This window comes from Notothenia coriiceps, unplaced genomic scaffold, assembly GCF_000735185.1.
Source record: "Notothenia coriiceps isolate Sejong01 unplaced genomic scaffold, NC01 NC01_scaffold00031501, whole genome shotgun sequence".
NCBI classification, from domain to species: domain Eukaryota; kingdom Metazoa; phylum Chordata; class Actinopteri; order Perciformes; family Nototheniidae; genus Notothenia; species Notothenia coriiceps.
Genome location: NW_011364202.1, coordinates 186,908 through 202,489, shown reverse-complemented (window position 1 = coordinate 202,489; position 15,582 = coordinate 186,908). Strand labels below are relative to the sequence as shown.

Genomic DNA, 15,582 nt, shown 5'->3' with positions numbered 1-15,582 from the left:
GAATGGTAGGTGTGTGTGTTACGTGTTCGGGTGTGGGAGAGAGAGAGAATTTCCCTGGCGGCTAAGTAGAGGAGACGTACGGATTATGTCCACACAGACCCTTAGTGTGTCTGCGCTAGCAGGAATAATAATACCGCAAATGGTTAATTAAATTACCGACAAACAATTTAAGCGCGAGTACATCAACGTTTACTTTCAGTGTGTGACGAAGGTCGCCTCCGAGGGGGGCGGGAGTGATGACATATCAAGGAGCTAGGCAACCGGTGCGATCTATGTGTAAAAAAAAATTTACCGTGAAGATAGTTTTTGCCAACGGCGGGTGACGAGATTTACGACCCTTTCGGGTACGAACTACAATACGGTATGCATTTCGTGCACACACAGACATTCCGTGTTCTAACACACTCCTTACGGAGAACCCAAACAGGAAAATACCGACTCTACTTAGCCACACTTGTAAAACATACTACCTACAACACTTACCGGACGGTTTTTGGACCAACTTGTGTTAGTTAGAAACAGACGAACACGGACTTACGTCTGATTTCTAGGGTTCTACGCGTGCACACCGAGATCTTAGGGAGATGGCGGACGACACCCAGATGTATAGCTTATTTTCACTCTCGTTGTGACCTTGGTTTCCCATTGTCGGTGTACAAGCTAATTGGGGTTCCTACAATTTACGTTGGGAAGTTAAGTTTCAAAATTCCGTAGTTATACAAGGATAACATGGATATCACACTATGGAAACAAACTTATGACACTTTTTACTCTGGTGTTCCTTGTGAAGTAAACAACTAACTAAAATAAAAATAAAATAATTTAGAAAATATTCAGAATAAAATAAAGTAATATCAACTATCGTGATGTCATTAGCTACGGAAAAGTAAAGATATACATTTAGGCCATTTGAGGTGGTGGAGGGGGAGGGAGGGAGGTGCGAGCGTGTACGGTGTGCACACGCTTTGGTTTTGTTTTACGAATAGTACAGGTGACATTTGGTCCCAAGGTTGAAAACAGTCACACAGGAGAGAGAGGGGGGGAACCTCTTCTTTTAGTATTCACCCCGGGGGGGGTTGTGGTTTATCAGTACCATGAGATCACCGCCGCGGTCCTATAAAAAAACCCCACTACCGCCCCCATCACTGCCAGTATCCACGAGTTTGTAAAATCCAAAGGGTAATTACATGCCTGCGATGTCACACTTAAAAGACGTTTGTAGGCGGTCGTTTAGTACACTGCGCAATGTTGACTTATAATCGAGCTAGCCTATATCCCATTAGTCCCATTACGCGAATAACAATATCCCACCCACACCTGGAGTAGTTCATCACCCCAGACCCCCGTACGAAGAGGGCCTTTGCTAAAAAATTTATAACTTCAATTCGTAGTTTCCCGTGACCACCTCGTTTTTTTCCGATACCAATGTAGGCAGCGGGTGGGATATACTTGTTATGACATTTTGTACAAATAAACCAGAGAGAAGATACCTCATACAAATCGATTAGTGCGACTATCATAAAGATGGCAAGAATAAGACATGAAAAGATTTGGATATTACTACGTAAATATTGCACACGGAGCCTTCTAACAAATAATACTGGTTGTAAACTTAGGGACTCTATTGAACTGATCAATGCTATAGATTAGAGTCCTCAGGTAAATAAGCGCTGACTCGGAGAGCCAGACCTGATCCTCTCCTGCAGAGGAGGTCGAAACAACAACTTTTTTGAGAATTATAGGCAATCGAAGACCAGGAATCGTCGAATGCGATTGTTGATGATAGACGCCATGGGGAGAGAGCGAGACGTGCGTGTGTGTTATTACCGAGCGCAAGGTGTTGTGTGTCTCTCAACTTTACTGGTGTGTCTCTGTCTGCATTAATACTACATAGTATAATACAAAGCTAGTATTAAAATGTTAATACAAAAACAAAAAAAAAAAGTACATCACAAAAAATTTTCATCGGTAAAATGAGGGAACGTGTATGTTTCTGGAAGTGAAACGAGGCAGCAGAAAAACAGAGGTCTGTGATGTATTTTGTGAAACAGAAGAACAGCTAAATAAATGCAACGGCCTCCAGAAGAGCTCGCCTCTCTCCAGTCATTTAAGCTAAAGTGGGTTATTGAACCTGAAGCTTGTTGCTTCTGCCCTCCTTGACTACGGTCTGCGAGCCGACAGGAAAGTTCAACACACAGATGGCCAGTCCGCCCCTTTGTAGCATATTATTTCGATGAGAGATGAGCAGATCGCCACTGGGCTTTCAACTAAATACACAGCCACGCAAAAACTGCGGCATTTGTACAGCTCCTTATGGGTACTGCAATTAGTGAAGTGCTTTCCTCCGTGGTGAAACGATCAGCTCTAGACCACGGAGGAAAGCGGCAGAAAGTCGCTTGGAGTTAAAGAGAGCGGGGCTGCGTTACGTGCATGGCTTCCTTCTGCAGGTAACGGGGAGACACGCTCTGGCGGCGGTCTCGATCAGGATCCGAAAATACAATTTAAATATTTTTGCACACTTATTCCACTTATTCCTAGTGTGCCACTGGTTACGTGGCACGCGTGCCAGGGGTTGCCGACCCCTGATTTAGAGTGTGATCATAAACCAAACTTCAAACAGAAGTCTTATTAATGAGCCTACGTCAATCACTGTGTTATTAACCTGTAGTGTTCCCCTCAAAGCCAGAGCATTGGGTCGTGCTCGTGCAGCAGTGTGAAGTTCAGTGTTGAACGCTTGTCAAAATCGCTCCCCATTGACAGGAATCTATTGCACAGCCTGCGTTGTTTTCGTGTGCGAGTATAACACTGCTGGTGATCTTTACAAATAACCTCACTATGGTGATTCTGACATTTGCATGGTGCAGAGGGAAAAGGCTGACCTTGAGGTTTGAGAGGCAGTTGTTGAGGAAAATGTGCCAGCGGCTGAGGAAGAACTGCTTCTGACTGACGCACAGCAGGCAAGTCACCAGAGGATACAGAGCCTGGTGTGAGAGGGGAGAAGACAGATGGCAGACATTTGCATCAGGCACTTCAAATTCAAAGTTCATTCATTTAATGTAAATAGAAAATAAAAGATTAGGGCTTATTCCCAAACCAGTTTTCAACAGGAATTCAGCGTATACGTTTATAGGTTTCAAATCTTAGTAAAGTCAATTAAAAAAAGGCTCAGAATCAATCCTTTCAAGCTGATATCAAAATGTTTGGCTTTTCTTTAATGATTATAAAGTGTTCCGTACATTATTTGAGATAATTTTTCACAATCAGGTTGCATTGGTTTCAGGCCCCATGAATCCTGTATTGGCCAGTTATCCTTTATCCTCTATATATTTTACTTTTCAAATGAAGTTTATTGAACAAAACAAAACAAAACAGTCTGACCCTTAATTAATTTGTGGATTATGTATTGTGATCACATTTTGTGTAGATAAAATGTAGATAACAACAGTTTAAACAAAGTTCCTAGCAAACCTAGAAAACCAAGTTCACACACAGGAATGTGAACTATGTGTCTGGTCTGTTCAATCATCTGCTAAATTCATGTTAGTCTGAAGTGCTTGCATTCTTAAACCCCTTGTCATGAATGGTTATGGAAATGGTGGGTTTGAGGAGTATATCATGTAACTGTCACTCCTTATCAAAGTTGGTATTTGTTATCGGTCTCCCTCCCATTTCAGTGTATCCCCTCTCAGGTACTCAAAAGAAAACAATTACTGTAATTCCCCACGTCATTGTCATTCCTGTCATGGCTGCCCATTCTGCTCTGACATGGGAGGCTATTGTTTGTTTGTATGCATGCATGCTAATGCACTGGTCATATATTCCAGTGTGTTTACAGAGGGGTGTGTCGAGCATTGGATTTTTGCTCTGCAGTATTTGGAGAATCTAACGAAGGAAACGTGCGGACTGGCTGAGTGACATGTATGCAGCCCTGAGGACAGGAGTCTGTGGCACATCACAAATAGCACCTCAGCCACCCGCAAAAATAAAACACAGCAGCGAGGTGCCGTGTATTGTTATCCAATTAGTCTGCTGCGGATTGTGAAATCAATCCGAAGGCTGGGCAACGTTAAAGAGAAATACTAAGCAAAACATTGCCTTAGCAAACATTGCCTTAGCAAGCATTGCTGCGCTATTTTTAAAAATCGAATTATCGCAAGAATCTTCTAAATACCTCTTTTAAAATGTTTGAATTTACATTGTGAACATTTTAGGGTTTAAATATGAATCACTCGTTTCACAACAACAAGACTTGAGGAACTAAACTACAGACTAAAAAACAATAACCAGGAAATAATCAGGTTACATTTTGGTAAGAGATAGTTAACTGATTCATAATTTCCTTAACATTCATGGTTAAAACATTCAGGCTATGACAAAGCGAATTGTGATCCCGGTCCTGACACGGGAATGTCATGTTTTATAGTATGCTTGTTTAGGTGAGACCACTATCTTAATAAGGGAAATGTACTGCTTCTAGTTTGCTGATTTCCCTGCCCCTGATTTCCTTCTGCGGGCTAACATTGTCCCTCTGGCACTGCTAAAAAAAACTAGCCTGTTTCACTGCACACTGCACTCGTGTCTCCTGCCCATGGAGAGATAAACACCCACATGTTGGAGAGGTACAATAAGTGCTTTCACCAATTAGTGTTAACAGAGAGGATATGAAAAGAGACGAGAAGTGATGAAGAGTACAGGTGAGGAGAAGGTTACCAGAGAGTGTTTTTTCCTAGAGGAAAGGTCCAGTGTGGTATCGTATAAACTTTCGACAAAGTTACGTAGACACGGAACGTTCACCTCGTTCTTCACAGTCTGGGGGAGAACAAAAAAGTGAGTTTATGAAAGTATTTTTTACTAGACAGCCGTTTCTTTATTCTACTTTACTTGCATGCAGGTCGACAGACAAGACACTATATAGTCACCATTTCAGTATTAAGATCATTCTCAAAATATACACATTATATAGCAGAAGGATACACAGACTTATTATTTTAAAGAAAACAATGCCAATAACTTAAAAATAAATGAAAGCGCACTGAGTGGTGCTCTTAGCAGTGAGATTCAAATGCACTTACAGCTGCAACAGGTACAAGTATCTCCACAAAGAGTCCAGCTAATGAGTGTTTAATGTCTTTATCCTTCACTTCCAAGAAATACTGCGCACACTCCTGAAGACATAAATAGAACAAGAGTCAGACACAGTGAGAAAAACAATATGTGTACATTCTATGAACTAAGGTCAGCAGTTCAATCGCTTATTATGGGTTAAGGAAAAGAGAAACATTCTCACAACTGCAACAACCATCAAAGGTACAATAAGACACTTGTAGGACATTAAGACACTCTTATTTCTCCAGTGGAACTTCTCAGTACTCAATAGGATAGATTCATGATACTCAACTGCTTCCAGACATGAATGTATGTGAAGAAAGAGCATGTCTGTCCTGAAAACACTTCTACACCAAAGCCTCTTTACAATGTGTTGGTATGTAAATAACAGTTAGGGGCCACACTGATGTATGCTCTACCTGCATGAACTGGAAGGAGGCTTCAAAGTCTTCCACTGGGTACATTTTGATGCGGAAGAACTTGAGTCCCATGATGAGGCTGATAGTGGACTGGATGACGTAGGGGCTCTGCTCCTTCGGCCTCAGCTCCTTCAGCTCCGAGATGAACTTCTTCTTCACTGCCGGGAACCTGTCCGGGTAATGGCGAGCAGATGTGAGATTGGCTCTATTCTAGTAAAGATCTAATAAATGTTGTCATACCCGGGTCTCAGCTTAGAGGTGGTATGGTTAGGGGGATTACAGTCAAAATGTCCTCATGAATGTTTATTTGCTAATATTTAACTAAACTCTTACTCCTACGCACCTGTTTCTTGCATGTGAACATGGGTGTGTGTGTGCTTGCATATGTAACCACTATCCAAATAGATTTTTTACCAACAGTGCTCTGCAGGCCTATTATTAGAATGGCATCTGTAGGGGTGATGTGGAGGGAATGTGTGTGTGCGTGTGTGTGTGTGCACTTCAAGCGTGTGCTTAAGTAAGTGGAACAGTCATCACCAGCCTTCTGTTTAGTGCTGACTATTTAAATAACATACACATAAACCCTATGATCCGTAAACCAAGCTGGAAAAACACACACACATAATGCCAAGAAGTACAGTATGTGTCGAGGTTGTTTATTGCCTATGTGTACTGCACTGATCTGTACTGGAAAATGTAATACACTGAAAAACTTTAATCAGGTGGAAAACCCATCATCCACACAGAAGAAGGTCTGCTGAACCAGATCTAAAAGCATGGACTTTGATCCATTATTTGATCGATGACTGGGTTCAATTATGTGATAGCTCAGCCAATGTGTGTGTGGGCGTGTGTGTGTGACAGCAGTGACTAGGCCGCCCTGTGAACCTCCTCCATCACGGTAATAACCTCCTGCAGAATGGGAACAGGGCTCATCTCTCATCACATAACATTACGCAGACAGAGGACCATCATCTGGAGTGTCATTATCCTCAGTTGCCATCACACACATATTTACCAGCACACACACACACACACACACACACACACACACACACACACACACACACACACACACACACACACACACACACACACACACACACACACACACTGCTTAGTAATTGCTGTTTCCATTGGAAATGGGGTCAAGGGGAGGACAGGTAGCTTTTGTAAATACGTGTTTGATGCAACACCCTGACCAGCACACAGCTGCGACAAGACCTAAATAAAAAAATCAGCATTCACTGAAAATAAATTGAATTATTTGATTCTAAACTGTGAAAATAAATAAATAAAGTCACCTTTAAAACTGAGTTGTATGTATTTCAAGTGATAGCCAAGCATTCCTTGTGAAAAGTGGCAAACAAAATCAAGGGATTTTCAAAAATTGATTTGTAGCCGATTGGGGATTACCTCAACACATTTACAACAAACAGGGTGAAATAATGTGATGTCAACAGATAAAATAACACCCTGTTGATATACAAACATTTCATGTGTATGCACACACAAACATACAAGCAGTATAAACATTGATTTTCACAGTACCTGGACTGAGCAACAACTCCCACCACCTCAGCGTAGAGGTCAGCCACTATGTGCATGTTAGCTGTGTTAGGTCCAAGATACCTGAGAAGTAAACACAACTATTAATACCATAGCATATAACGATGTGCATAACTGTGATACGACACACAAACGTTTATATATATTTTTGAATTTGCATAAATGCATTTTGATGTCAAGATTGTATGCTTATGTTTCAGCCAGTCAGAAAGTGAAGACAGTGTTTTTATTGCATTTCGGTAAATATGTTGTGCTTCTATGGTCATTCTTACCCTTCTTTGTATTTGAAGTGCTTGAAGGCCAGGTTTATTACTTCTTGGATGAGTCCATCCAAAAGAGGATGAAGGGGGATCTGCATTGAGATAAAAGCGTTATCATTGTATGCTAAATCAAGCCAAAAAAGTTTATGTGTTTTAACAAATTAATTTAAACGAGAATTATTGCTGGATCACACATATGCAAATTAGTTTAAACATACACATTATAGGTGTGTTTTTTTGTATGTTTCTTTCCCTTAACTGTCAAGTAGGGCTGTGCGATTATGGCAAAAATCATAATCACGAATATTTTGGTCAATAATTGATATCACGATTATTAAATACGATTATTCATTGACTTTGAAAATATCAATTTATTGAACTTTAAAATAAATACAAATAATAATTTGAACAGNTGCAATTAATCGTATTTTAATCGCAATTACGGTTTTTGCCTGCCACAATTACGAAAAAAACATAATAGGAAAAAACGATTATTTTGCTTTGCTAGGTTGTGACAGTGCACTACAACATATTTGATATCATTTATTTTGGTCTAAAGTGCGCTACAAAATATTTGTTAATCTTGTTTATTGGTATTTATTATTTTGATATTATTTNCAGTTGAATTATACGTTCAGGGTAATCAACAGTTAAAAAGATACTGTTCAAATTATTATTTGTATTTATTTTAAAGTTCAATAAATTGATATTTTCAAACTTTGAAAATATCAATTTATTGAACTTTAAAATAAATACAAATAATAATTTGAACAGTATCTTTTTAACTGTTGATTACCCTGAACGTATAATTCAACTGAAAAACCAATACAAAAATTCATTAAATAAATGATACATTTAAATAAATAATATCAAAATAATAAATACCAATAAACAAGATCAACAAATATTTTGGAGCGCACTTCTACAAGCTACTAAACATATATTAATATGATAAATACAAAATAAATGATATCAAATATGTTGTAGTGCACTATGTCACAACCTAGCAAAGCAAAATAATCGTTTTTTCCTATTATGTTTTTTTCGTAATTGTGGCAGGCAAAAATCGTAATTGCGATTAAAATACGATTAATTGCACAGCCCTACTGTCAAGTGGGAACTAAGCATTTTTCGTACGTTTTTGTGTTTCTCTTATTTTCCTACGATACTGCAATGATTGGCTGTGAATAAGAAAATATGAAGGACAGACCATCTATTTCTATTTATTATTATTTTTGGAGAAAGGGGCAGGTAATAGAAGAAATATTGTCTTCTGCCTGCTCCTGTTCGGGTATGGTGTGTTTATGGAGACATGTTTTTTAAACAATTGTTATACATTGAGTTTGTGCATACCATGAACGGAACAAATACAAATGAAATGAAATATATTTATACACAAAGTATATTGCTGAGTTACTCACCTGCTTCAAAACTTCTATAAGTACAAGAGAAAAGATGAAGTCTATCGACAGGTCTCTCCTCTCCAGTAAGTAGTCTTTCTGTTGCTCATCACTGACACAGACACAGGGAAACAAAGACAGAGAACATTAGTGTTGTGTTGCCTCTAAAAGTCAAATAAGTCTGGCAAGGACATACAATATTTTGACAGTAATGTATTCGACATTTCCTGTCCACCTGACATGGTGTTTGATTGTTTTTTTCTGTGTGTGAATGTGAAAGTTTAGACCTCCAGATCTATTCTAGAATCGCATGTGGGTGCAGAGAAGAGTTTTACAGTTGAATGTGTGTGAGCTGTTGGGTCCGCTCACTTTTTTGACTTGGTGTTGGCCCTGGGTCGATATTCGTGGGACTCGTCTTCCAGGCCGTTCTGCCTCTTGTACCAGTCGAACAGAGTCCTCAGGATGGACGGCAGGCAGTACTCTGCAAGAGAACTCATACTGCTGATCAACTGCAGGGGGCGGAGGAGGAAGAGCAGGTGAAGGTGAGTCAAGATAATCTCATTGTCAAAATAAAACAATGTTCGGGTCAGATGTGGATGACATAGGATAAAAAGGGTGAGGACAGGTATAATGTTTCAGGCACACGGACCTGGTCAAACTGTGTGTCCTCTCCTCTCTGCAGAGATTTGTTAAGTGGCTTCTCCTGTGATATAAGGAAACATCCATGTAAGAAGAGATCAGAACAGGTGGAAACATTGTTTTTATGGAACTTTGAGACAGGGAACAGCAAGTTTAATGCCTTGAAAATAAGTTGTAATCCAAACTTAGACCAAAGTGTCACTGCATTGTCTGAATTGGTTTAATATATCTCCAGAGTCCAACTGTTAATAATGAAGACATCTTGAAGCTTTGTTGGTGTTCCATTTTCAGATAAATGTAAATGCGATCATCGGCTGAGTGCTTAAAACAGGCCCAGAACCAATGTCATTACTTAGCATCAGACTAGGTTCTCCAGGCACTAATCTTGTTATGTTCCTTTTATGAAACATACAGTATCAGGTGTTCAACCCTAAGTGCTATAAACATAAAGGGGAAAACTTCTTCAAAAAAGGTGAGATGCGGAGTCACCCACCAGGGGTTCGGCCATGATGATGCGGATCTTGCGTTCGGAGAGCAAGGTGAAGTTGGCGAACAGGCTTTTCAGGACGAATTCGCCCGGCTTACTCTCAGGGTCCACATTGACGGGCGCCATGACGACAGGACCCTTCCTCTCTCCTAAGGTTCCACTGACTGGCGGGATGGGGGGCTTCAGTCCCACTGGGGAGGCTGGGGAGAGTCAGGACAGATCAGTTAGTCCAAGATACTCAGGGAAGACTTATATTTTCACCCCTATTAGTAATATCGGGTTTATTTATTTTTGGGGTCATATTCATGAACACCTACCATGATTTGAAAGATGCATGTTAGCCTCTGTTTTATTATACTTTGACAAATTTGCACACTTAGTATGCTAAACCTTCCATTTACAGTTCCCTTTTGCAATTTAACCATAGATAAACAGACAACTATATCAGGAGTTGTTTTAATAATGAAAAATCTTTAAAACAGGATAATTCTCAGGCAAGTTCTGCATTATGAGGTATTTCCTATATATGATCTTAAAGTAGATATTAATGTTTATTAAATATGAAGATTTTGTAGATAATATCCTCAGAAAGTATGATAGATATTAAGCAGTGAGGCTTCATACAGCATTGCACAGCTCAAACACAGACCCTCATGCACTCTTTCGAGCCGCTTTTCTTAATAAACTCCATCTTTGATGAACAAACAGAATTTTGTCCACGTCAGAACACATCCATCATTGCTTTCTGTACACTTCAAACTTCTCAGCCATGACTCATTTATGTTGGGTGTTTGTCAAAGTTTGACAGGGTACACTTGGCAGACAGGCAAGCAGGCGCGAACACACACACACACACACACACACACACACACACACACACACACACACACACACACACACACACACACACACACACACACACACACACACACACACACACACGTTTATATTCCTCCCTTCTGATTAGATCATTAGGGAGACTGGGCACCATTCTATCTTGCGTTATGTTATGATTAACACACAGAGAAAGATAGACAGGGAGTGGTTGGCGTCTGCAAGGGGTTTACGTGAGAGACAAACGACAGAGGACAGACGGATATAAGGAGGGAGAGGGCATTTCCTGTCATGCGTGTCTATGAATATCAACAAACCCTTAAAAATAGAACAAACTCATCATTGTAAGAAATGGCATCTGTTTCTAAACACGATACGAGTTTAAGAACATCGTGCATCTATTATGAACTGTTACTACTAAGAGAGAATCATAAGTCAACCAATAGAACTCGGGATAAAACTGAAACAAACATAACGTCTGCAACCATAGCCAACCACGAGACATGACTCAAACAAATCTGCATGTTTGGTTCTCTGAACATGCAGAGAAGAACAAGGTGTGTAAACACTTCTTTACACACAGCGAAACAAAGCAATAATTCACCAGAGCAATTCCCAGAAGGGGCTAATGTGTGACAGGTAACAACTTTGTCAGGTCTAGCCGACCTTTCATGAACACTTGACCCGACCTCACTTGAAAGGTGAGACGTAAACACTAATTCCCGGACAGGCCTCTAGACCCCCAGACATCATAGACTGCAACCTGTTTTGTGGGAAAGCCGACCATTGAAATGAGGCAAACATGCGTGCACATGAACATAGAGCCCTGCACGCTTACCTAGGCCCTTGATGAAGCTGATGACACTAGCCCTGCTCCATTTAGTTGGCACTTCCATGGTGGAGACAGACAAGGACACAGTGGGTCGTGGTGGGTGAAATAGACAAAAACAGTGGGATGGAGGAGGGCTGGTAGACTGGGAGAGGGTTGAGGAGGGATGGCTGAGAAGTCTACAAGGTGTAAAAAACAGCTCCCATGATGACAAATAAAAGGTAATTCCTTGTGAAGAGATTAGCAGCAATGAATGAGTTTTTCTTTATTATCCAACTATTCCCTTATGCAAGTACAGACATCCGAATAATGTCTGGCTCTGGCACTAGGCAGGTTTAACCAAAGCTAAAAGTGTGAAGCTCCATCCTTCAGGAAATGATTGCCAGGTAAAGCGAAAAATGTGCACCCGGGGTCATAAAGAAAAACCTCATGACAGCTGTATTCCACATTTAAATCCAAATGAAAATACGCTGAATCCACAGACCGGAAGAGCCATAGCCAGGTTAAAACTGCCCGAGTGAAGACGTCCTGAAGCCTGCGAGTGTTGCAATCACAGAGGGAGAGTTGGTGTCAAGAGTGTCCGCTCAAAATAGCAGGAGAGACAAACCAACAAGTTCCGTGGTGACTCGTGAGTGAACTCTACCAACAGGGATCGAGAAATGTTCCAGCGTACTGCTCCAGCAGAGTCCTGGGTGGATCCGAGGCTGCGCAGGGCCCCATGCTTCAGAGCTACATGAGCCTGCAGACCAACTATCAATTTCTACTTTAGCTTCTGCTCCAATTCCAGCTTGCCATCACTCTAATGTACAGCAGCTCCCCTGACCTTGGAATCCTCGCATTGGGAAGTTGCATTGGAATAAAGTGCTTCTTTGAGAGTGGCTTTTTCCGGCTGTCTTATAGTTGTCAGTAGCAGTTAAGTAAAGTCTGCTCCTTGTGGAGATCTGACCAGAAGAGTTGGGTTGGAATTTCAACACTGCCCCGAGAGAGAGGCGAGGGGAGGAGGGAGGCGCTATATATAGACCACTGGAGGTCACTCTCTTACATACCCACCACTCCCACTGACCCCTACTCATACACAAGTGCACGCACATACAAACGCAGACACACTCACAGAGAAACACACATTTATATATACACATGTAGGTTATTTTTACAAGGCAGACAGTGACCAATCAGGAAAACTAAGTAATGTCATTAAACTACAAAGCACATGGCACTGATCTAATTCAGTGTAAAATACGGGGTTGACTCAAAGATAAACCGGTAAGGCTTCTCTGTGAGATACATTTAAGATGTGATAATGTGTGTGTGTGGAAATGTCTGTGTTTGTGGGAAAGCGTACATGCATGTGTGGTTTATCCGCGGTGGTGGGGAGAAGAAATGAGAGTAGGAAGACGTCACAGCGTCCTTTAAAGCTGTCGATATATAGCACACTAGAGTACTTCCAAAGGACGTCGTACACATTTCCCTGACTCTGCATTTTATGAGATGAGTCAGCAGAAACTATACAAGTCTACCTAGGTTTAATTACATTTTATATCCTAAAAGGTTTTTTAAGAGACTGAGATGCCGGAAAAGAAAGAAGCAGAGTTAGTCAAAGGAGACCTGGAGAATTACAGTGATTAAATCGATTAATCATTTGACTGAAATGTTGTCAGTTTTTAATCATTTTAATGATAATTGTCATTCATAAAACAAAACATTTCCCGCTTTCAGCTTCTTAAATTTGGCAGTTTAATGCTTTTCTTTGCTAAGCACAATAAAAGTACATTTAGGTTTTAGAAAACATTAATTATGATTGTATCGTTATTACATCCAGGCCTAGCATTACCCTTAATAGACTATTTAACATCTAGATTCAGGTTTACCATCATACATTATGTCATACAGACAAACAAGCACTCCAGATTGAGGAATCATAACTAACACGTAAGCTTTGCAAGTTGTCCTGGCTTGCAAACATATAAATCAATCCTGCTCAGCTTGTACAGTGTGTTGGAAGTGCCTTAGTAGAGTGGATTGCAATGAGTCACAAAATCACAGACAATTACCACAAACATACATCGACTGCCCTCGACAAGACCTAGCAGAAACAAACCTGTATGTTTTCAGAGGAGGCAGATGGTAAACTCTCATTGCGTGCGATTTTATATTCTTGTCTTTTTCATTGAGTTATTGTTGATCTTTCAGTACGTAAGTTATGACAGCTTAAAAAAATAAAAAATAAAATCTGTAAGCTAAAATGACAGGTATATTCACATTTTCAATTCAAGAGTTTGACACATCTAAAAATACAAGTGTTGTGTACTGTAGGTGTTTCTCAAAAATATAATACAATTCAAAATATAGGCCTTCTAAACTCATGGATGTAACAAACTCAGACTTAGCTGGCAGGTTACAATACTGTGTTTCCATTTTGATAGTGGGGTGACCCTTTTGTTTACATGTAGATTTAAGATTGATACCAGGTAGTTATGGAAACTGTCATATCTGAACAAGCTTGTTTTAAGCATGTTCGTTGACATAGTTGTTATATGCCTACGCATGATTATTAAAGTACGGCTGGCTTGAAATGGAACAAGTTCAATTTGATGAAGTCAGCTATTTATCTAGTGGTTTCACTCAATAAATAAATGATGCCTGAAACACAACCTAACTTGGAATTATCAGGCTTGCCTTTCTAGCTTACTGACTGCATTCATCGTCATGACCTTGGAGCAGACTACGCAACTAAATGTGTTCCTTTGGCTGATAGGAGGTGGAGCCTAGATGAGATAACACATTCACCATCTCATCGTGGTCCCTCTGATTTAGTTGTTTTATTACATTACATCAATTGCTGAGGGGGGAACCGTCAACACTTCCCCAGCAATTCCTCTGTTAGCCTTACACAAACATAAACCCCTGCTGACAGTAACCTTCAGCACAAACCTAATATGAGCTCCACACGGCAGCGCTGCATTCAACACACACCAAAATGTTTTTATGGTGTCTGATGAAAGGGACACACATGTACAATACAAAGACCTTTTAGCAACAGCCCACATGTATAAACGTTCATATAACTCTTAAACTACCAACAGAGAAGTGCCCACACATATATGTATACACGCACACAATGAAAGCTAACACAAGCAGAGTTCAGTCAATATATGAAAATCACAACAACAAGAGCTGGCTGATCTCTGCATCCTCTATGTCAGCAAGAAAAACATTGATGTTACAGTAAAGGCAAACTACAGGCTGCAAGGTGAGGACTGCATTAGATTCCAAGTGGTAAAATAAGACAGCAGTGCTTTCTGCTTTACTGTAAGCCCAGAGCTGAAAGTGGGGGAGAGTACAGTATGTCCAGTTGACAGTCTGCGATGATGCTGCAGGACTTCCATCCCACACTTCCTCACAGTGACGAACACGAGCTTCACCTTATTAAAGCTTAAGATATTTAGGTTTCATGGACTGTCAACAGCACATATTCTTTGGTTGCTATTATGATAACATACGTAAACATGATCTGTACATTTATTAGGAAACATTAAGTGCTGGACGCAAATATAATAACAGTAACTCAATGGCTGACTTTTGCTGGGTGAATTGCTTTTTCATATATATAGAAAACTGCTGATGAGCCAGGTTTACATCCAAATAAACCCTGGAGCAATTCTCTCTCTCTCTCTCTCTCTCTCTCTCTCTCTCTCTCTCAAACGCTTGTCTTCCATTATTCCATTACATAACATTGCCAAGTATTGACAGTGTGGATCATTCTGTATGCAGCCTGTTTTTCAGTCTCATCCACTCGTAAAACACACACACNNNNTGCTGATGAGCCAGGTTTACATCCAAATAAACCCTGGAGCAATTCTCTCTCTCTCTCTCTCTCTCAAACGCTTGTCTTCCATTATTCCATTACATAACATTGCCAAGTATTGACAGTGTGGATCATTCTGTATGCAGCCTGTTTTTCAGTCTCATCCACTCGTAAAACACACACACCAACACAACAAAATAAGCGTAGCTGGTACACTGCAGGAACTACTGATGA

General features: G+C 40.3%; 1 protein-coding gene across 1 annotated transcript in view; it reads right to left on the bottom strand.

Moving 5' to 3' along the window:
- The window catches only part of LOC104960082 (protein furry homolog), a 54,009-nt gene that overhangs the window by 32,882 nt on the left and 5,545 nt on the right, over window positions 1–15,582 (bottom strand). Inside the window, exons 2-13 of the mRNA XM_010788033.1 lie at window positions 9,887–10,080; window positions 9,404–9,457; window positions 9,124–9,263; window positions 8,776–8,866; window positions 7,367–7,446; window positions 7,077–7,157; window positions 5,526–5,694; window positions 5,073–5,165; window positions 4,711–4,809; window positions 2,880–2,981; window positions 1,602–1,629; window positions 1,450–1,513 (exon numbers count right to left, since the gene is read on the bottom strand). Of these exons, the coding sequence (XP_010786335.1) occupies window positions 1,450–1,513; window positions 1,602–1,629; window positions 2,880–2,981; window positions 4,711–4,809; window positions 5,073–5,165; window positions 5,526–5,694; window positions 7,077–7,157; window positions 7,367–7,446; window positions 8,776–8,866; window positions 9,124–9,263; window positions 9,404–9,457; window positions 9,887–10,080 (1,195 nt within the window). The remainder of the gene's footprint in view (window positions 1–1,449; window positions 1,514–1,601; window positions 1,630–2,879; window positions 2,982–4,710; window positions 4,810–5,072; window positions 5,166–5,525; window positions 5,695–7,076; window positions 7,158–7,366; window positions 7,447–8,775; window positions 8,867–9,123; window positions 9,264–9,403; window positions 9,458–9,886; window positions 10,081–15,582) is intronic.